The sequence below is a fragment of the Rhagoletis pomonella genome, unplaced genomic scaffold (genome assembly GCF_013731165.1).
Source record: "Rhagoletis pomonella isolate Grant_MI unplaced genomic scaffold, Rhpom_1.0 Rhpom_scaffold_00007, whole genome shotgun sequence".
Classification (NCBI taxonomy): Eukaryota; Metazoa; Arthropoda; class Insecta; order Diptera; family Tephritidae; genus Rhagoletis; species Rhagoletis pomonella.
The window spans coordinates 40468593-40476068 of NW_023458561.1; the positions used below are offsets into that span (position 1 = coordinate 40468593).

Sequence of the window (7476 nt, forward strand, 5' to 3'; positions counted from 1 at the left end):
TCACTGCAGCAGATGGGCTCCGATGGTCTACCATTGGATCCGCGCGACTGGACACGCGCCGATGTCTGGAAATGGCTAATCAATATGGCGGTATCCGAAGGTTTGGAAGTGACGCCTGAACTGCCTCAAAAATTTCCCATGAACGGCAAGGCGTTGTGCCTAATGAGCCTCGATATGTATCTGTGTCGTGTGCCGGTTGGCGGTAAAATGCTGTATCGTGATTTTCGCGTACGATTGGCGCGTGCCATGGCGTTGCTGTCCTAGACGATAGACTTAGATAGATACATAGATGCAGACATAAGGATATAAAGAAATAAGTAGTTAGTTAACTGTTTTTTTTTTGTAAATTACTAAATAAATATGTAAAGAAGTAAATATTAAAATTTTAGATACATACATACATACATATGTATGTATTTAAGTAAGCCAGTAAGCTGCGAAAATTCATTAATTTCGTATGAAAAATTAATTATTTAAACAAATTCACTGTCCTATTAGTTTTATAAGCATTTAAAAGTTAATTCATTATTTCAAATTGATACTACACAAATAATTGTTTTTTATTTTATATATTGTTATACGCATTGAATCCAAATTCAATGAAGAGTATTGTAAATTAGAAAATTTTAAATATACAAATGTATAAAAGGAAAAGATAAAATTTATATAAAACTTACAAAACATAAAAATAAAAATTTGTTCCTGAAAATTAAAAAAAAAAAAAATAAAAGGCAGTTTGTCTCTTTTCCAATGCTTTGGTCGCTAGTGGGTGAGAGGTAACAAGATCAACGGTAATAAGGTCAATTGGCACTATTTCGCCAATTGACATTATAACCTTTTCAAAAGCGAAATAAAGTCAACAAAAATTTGGAAATAAAGTAAATGACGTTATATACAAATCCAAATGGAAAAAGCGTCAACAATGCTTAAAGTATATCGATTCAAAGAAAAAAATGTTGTTCTTGCATCGTACGTGAGCTATGATGAATGTTGTTTCAATAAACAGTGCCCTGTAACTGTTGTTTCCATAGATGACAGAAGTTATTGCAAAATCCTCAGTGTGCTATTAATTAATCAGAATCATGAACCCCACCAATTTATTTTATTAAAAAACTTTAAATTACGAATATAATAAAAAAAAAAACACAAAAGGAGCTAGAATACGAGAAATATTTGAAGAAAGCATGTAGAATTGATCTAGAACTTGCAAAACATGTTTCGTTTCCACAAGAATAAACACTATTCAATTGAAGAAACAGTGGATTGCCATCATGCCCAAAAACCCCGGAGGAACACTGTGATAATTGTGTTTATAAATTGTCATATTTTGAACGACTTCAGAATGTCTAAGGTGGAAAAGAAACCTTTTGTATAAGGAAACAATTATAGAAAAGGAATTTTCTTACACTGTATTCTTGTCGCCGCCAACGGGCGCACCAGTATGCGAAATAGTGTCAATTGACCTTATTTCCGTTGATCTTGGTACCTGTCATCCACTAGTGGTGTAGAAGACCATGTGACATTTTTAACACAACACTGGTATGGCGCACAGTGGTTCCATATCAACGAAAAGCGGAAAGAATTCAATAGTTCGCAAACGGTTAGCCCAATTAAGCTGAAAATTGGTGTAATGCAACGTCACGGACCATTTATTTATTTAGGAAGTATCCAAGCAACAACCATTGGTTATATTTCAGCTTACGATACATGGGATACGGATTTAGAAAAAATGACAGTTTTGTTCACCATTTTGTATTCACTATCTTGAATCTCTTTAATCTGACTATGGGTCTGTAATTAACGTCTTCGAAAACACCTGAAAACCGATTCTTGTCAAATAGTTTGGAAATGGTGCTTGGTAATCTTTATATGGATTGCATGAAGCTTTCGAGGTGATAGGGGCATTTAACGTCCTCAAGCAGTCAAATATACAGCTGATTTTACTTCTATCTAGTTGTAAAGAGTGTATATAATATTGAAATATCGCTAGCTTAGAGTGAAAAGTTGCTAAGTCCACTTTTTATTAAAACTCATATTTTGATATAGGAGGCTAGAGAAATTGAATACGCATCGTTTCGAAAATTATAAAGGTACTTGTTTTATTTTTGCCTCTTTATAAGCAATAAAAGGAAAATTTGCTAAGTCCAAAAGAAGCACCACAAATCCGATAAGGCCAAAATAATACGACATCTTTTAATAAATATCGAATCTTTCTGATTCCTATGGAGTTTTGCTTTGCTTTAAACGCGCAAAATGTTTGATTCAAAGTCTTGCGAAATAGTTAAAGAAAATGGCTGTAGGAAGATTTTTTCCTCTCCTGTAAGGTTTTTAAAATGGGACTTAGCAACTTTTCTTTCTAAGCTAGCGATATAGTGCTTCGTTTTGAGAAATTTGGAGCATTTTTGTAGGCCTCTTAACCCTTTGCTGCCCTTAACCTTTTTTTGTTTAGCTTTTTTTGAGTGGCATAGAGAATGTGAGGAACTATTTTTTATAGAAAGAGCATATTTGACTTAGTGGTTTATGTTTTTCCGTTTTCCAATAACATAAACACTTTTCTATCTCTTGGAAGTCCAGGACGAATTAAAATTTTAAGGTCATTTAGAAGTTGAAAAAGTTACCTATTTTTGTCCACAAATTCTGAAGGTGCAATAAAAGCTAGTATATCACATTTAAAATGATGGACTTCCCATCCGTTTAACCTATTTCCGGTTGAAACCGGAACTCGGTGGTGCGACCAAAAGATAGAGCATGCTCGACTTGGTATTTCAAATTTTAGCATTATCCAATAAAAAGGGTTCCCCTCCATTTTAGAAATGACGGATGAGTGGTAAGGACATCTGGTATACGCTCAGTTAGGTATCTGCGGTCGCCCTGGTTAGGAACACCTTTGGGCATTACCCCGGGATTTTGATCGGTAGTCACTACAGAGAAGGACCTTCTCTAAGCTGACATGAGACCCATCTGCCTCAGAGTGAACCACAGGATACACTTTCTCGCCATTTCACCAGTCGTGCAGCTTCCCTCAGTGTTACTGTGCCCTGACACCCATGTAAGTCCAACTAGAAAATATAACGATGAATTTGACTGGGTTTTAAGCGCACCATCAGTCAAGTCAGCTGACAGGTTAAGTATCGGAGAATATGCTTATCTCACTGGCACTGCTGCGAAGAAATAAACTTAATCTAAAACTTAAATAAAAATGTATTTTTCAATAAATCTTTGGAGGAAATGCCATGCAATTTTGTAGTCGGTTTTCGTAAAAGGTGATTTTCTAGTATCTTCGAAGCTAACTGCATGCTACAAGCACCGCCTCGCTTCATTTAGTGGGAACAGCTGAAGCTTAGCTCGCCGCCACTAGGCATTCTATATGTACGTACCCTAAGTACCTGGACCCTTTCAGAGATCTGCAGGCGAAATGCTTCAATAAAGCGAAGAGTTGCGATGAGTATCTTTCATTTCCTAGGGAATAAAACCAGTTGTGTCTTGTTGGGATTGACGGTGAAGGCGCTGTTAGTCGGCCATTTAGACACAGAGTTTTGGGTCGCATTACCACCATTAACCATAAGTACCTCGTCGTCTACGCAGGCAACCACACGACAGGTTCTCTTATCCAGATTCCCGACCACGATACACAGAAAAGGTGAGAGAGCACACCCTTGTGGGATGCCTTTGTTCACTCTAAGCTGCAAGTAGCCTCTGTGCTATCGCCGATAAAGTTATAGAATAGCCGTATGAGGTCGACTTAAACCTCGAGTTTTATATGCACAATGTACATACATAGCTCGACCTATGTTTAGATTAGAACATTGATTGATTGACCAATTAATATATCAACAGAGCAAAAAGCAATTGAATTATTAAGTAGTGCATAGGAGGTAACCTCCAATAGAATAATAAAAAGCAGGGACGGAAAATAATCATTATTTTTTAAATCTTAACTAAAAAAATCAATAAGTTGTAATCGTCTCAAAACAGTTTTAACTATACTGACGTATTTGTGTTCGTAAGTTCTACTGTAATTTACAGTGATTCTTATTTCGAGTTTAACCAATAAAGATTAAAGATATAAATATAAGATATAAATAATTGAGTATTATTTTTTTGCTGAAAGGAAATTATTATTACTCGATTTATATTTTTTATTAAAAAATAATTATTTTCCTTGAGCGAAAAAATAAAACTCAAAAATAATTACTATTTTTAAGGGGGAAAAAATTAAAATTATAAAATAATGATTAAATGCTGATTTAAATTATTTTACTCATAATAGGTTCTTTCTCTAACAATCCGGACTGGATCCGGTAATTAGAGAATAAGCGTAAACTTTGCTCTCAAAAATGGAACATAATCCAGAAGTACGGGAACGCAAAAAAGCACATTTCGTGCTCAGAATTCGAGAAACAGTTCATTCGCGTTGTTTTTGTTTTTGCCACTAATTGGAAATTGAATTTTGGTTTCACAAATTTGATTTCAAGAATATAAAGATTGCAAATACATTCACTATTCCTTAAAAGCACCACGTAAATGCAGGAAACATGTAAACACAAAACAGCTGATATGCACTTTGACGCTTTATCCATTTTTACCCGGAGAAAAAGTGCTGGCTGTTTCGGGCAGGAAGAAGAATACACTTACGATCCAATACGTTCCAATTTTCGCTCTCTATTACCCATTTTGTTGAGTACGGGAATGATTTCTGGGATATTTTAGCACCCGCGGGAACCGCGTTGCGTACGGGAAAGAACCTAATGATTACCGTCCGTGATAAATAAAAAGAATTTAATGACAAGATACCACTTCCACATTAAGACTACATATTTATATATGTACATACATACATTTGCAGCTTCAAATAAAATTCAGGGCCAAAAACACAACGACTCATTTGTTAAGCTTACCGGCAATGCCATAAAAGAAAGTTGTTCAACACGAAATAGTAAATTTCTTAATTTCTCCTTAAACTCACAAGTTAGCAACTTTCTCCTATTAAATGCATTTAATAAAGCGTCGAATTTTTTCATTTTATACAAACTTATGTACACATGTGAATTAGTGAAGCTAATCAATGAATCACTCACGTCGCTTACACTCCATCCATTCCAGTGTATGGCGCGAGGGAAGACCTGCAGTGTGGCGTCTCGTAAATCAAAGACTCTCAACTAGCATACCGCACTTGCACAGTTATTCGAAAATAAGAAAAAAAATCTGTGATTTATTATAAACAGAAAGAGCTTCTTCTCATGTGAAGCTGGCCGACTAGCATGCGTACATACATACATACATACATATTTATCATTTTTTCATAGTCCATAGAGTTTATTTTGACAAGGAATTATAGCAGAATTTTATTTTTATTTTCATTTTGTCTGTAAGTAGAGTTGCAGTGAAATGCTGCCACGGACATATGTAAACATTATTTACTCGCAAAGGCGGTTCTTTCATAATTAACACTTCATTTGTTGCTTGAGCTCGAATGCTAAAAACGGAGTACTGGCACCAAGAAAACGCGTAATAAACTATAAAGAAGGAAAAAAGGGGCAATAAACTATAGGAGTACGTGTATGTACTACATCTGAGCATACGCACTGCGTATTTTCACACCTTAGTACTTTTGCGTGTATTGCGTGCATGACGACCGCTGAAGCACTGCACGCCGCCGCCGCCATCTGATCGGTCGGTTAGGCCGGTAGTGCCAAGAATGGTGAACATGCAACGCCATGACTGATAGCTGGCGCATACGGGTATGCTTTGATCATCCACAGCGTTGTGGCATATGGAACTCGACACTCAACACTCAACACGTCGCACATCCGTTGGGGCTATAAACTCAATGAGGGCCTCCAACTATGACAGCTCGTACGCCCGCCACCTATCCTATCCGCGGCCCAGACTTTGGTTGGTTGATCTATTTGCCACAAAAACGTTGAACATAACGAATCAATCAAAAACGTAACACTCAAAAGCGTCTGCGTGGACGAAAGACAGACGCAGGGAAATCGTATGGCGCGTGCATGAAGCGTGCATTCTGTCCATCCATCCGGCTGCGCATACCAACGTAGTACATACATATGTAGCTATGATGATTTGTACGCACTTGATCATTGCAAAACGAACAAAAAAAAAAAAACGTGGCAATTTGATATGCAAAGTCCAAAGGCTTGAATATCTATGGAAATGCATTTGGTTTGAAAGGCCGAGTGTGCAAATAAAAGCAAACAATAATAATAATAAAAGGTAATCCACATTGCCCAGTCGGCGACTGAGCAGGGCAATTGCTGTCGGTCATATTTGCATTTCCTGTTTTGTAGCGCCTAAGTATAAATTCAAACATATGTACATATATAAATTCGTATGTAACGGGTGATTTTTTAAGAGCTTGATACCTTTTTTTTTAAAAAAAACGCATAAAATTTGCAAAATCTCATCGGTTCTTTATTTGAAACGTTAGATTGGTCCATGACATTTACTTTTTGAAGATAATTTCATTTAAATGTTGACCGCGGCTGCGTCTTAGGTGGTCCATTCGGAAAGTCCAATTTTGGGCAACTTTTTCGAGCATTTCGGCCGGAATAGCCCGAATTTCTTCGGAAATGTTGTCTTCCAAAGCTGGAATAGTTGCTGGCTTATTTCTGTAGACTTTAGACTTGACGTAGCCCCACAAAAAATAGTCTAAAGGCGTCAAATCGCATGATTTTGCTTATTTACGAAGCCATTCAACCAGAAATGAGCCTCATCGCTGAACAAAATTTGTCGATAAAAAAGCGGATTTTCTGCCAACTTTTCACACATTCAACACATTTCGAACCGAACACTGATTTTGGTAATAAAATTCAATGATTTGCAAGCGTTGCTCGTTAGTAAGTCTATTCATGATGAAATGTCAAAGCATACTGAGCATCTTTCTCTTTGACACCATGTCTGAAATCCCACGTGATCTGTCAAATACTAATGCATGAAAATCCTAACCTCAAAAAAATCACCCGTTATGTATATATGTATGTACATTAGGGTGCGTTGCCAAAATAAGTTGCGGTTTATAAAATTTTTTGTTTTTAAGACTTCCGCATATTTCCGAAAAATATTAAAAATTTGAAAATACTTCAAAAAATCTTATTATTTTGATTTGTTTCCTAAATTTATTAAACATCTTTATGCAGACATTATAAGCTTTAACTCTTCTGTCATCTGAGAAGATATTTTTGTCAAGAAATATTTTTAAAAACAATCTTTATATATAAACAAAGACTTTTTTAAAGACAAACTTTTTAGTGGCGATTAAAAAAAATCGACCCGCACCACTTAATTGCTAAATTTTTTGTGGAGTTATTTTTTTTAAGTAAAATACGTTCTAAATATGAATCAAATCAGACCACAAATAAATGGTTTTCAAATATCTCGACAATAAAAGCTAGTAAAAAAACTTTATTTTTGGAGGTATTTTCAAATGGTCTAGCTCACGTAAATCTTAATATTTTT

The 7476-nt window shown here is 35.7% G+C and overlaps 1 protein-coding gene across 1 annotated transcript; it reads left to right on the forward strand.

Moving 5' to 3' along the window:
* Positions 1-643, forward strand: LOC118743708 (ETS homologous factor; the record flags this gene model as incomplete). Its single annotated transcript, XM_036476469.1, is given in 1 exon segment — positions 1-643. A coding segment is annotated over 1 exon segment (264 nt), but the record flags the coding sequence as incomplete, so codon positions are not given.
* Between the last annotated feature and the right edge of the window lie 6833 nt (positions 644-7476).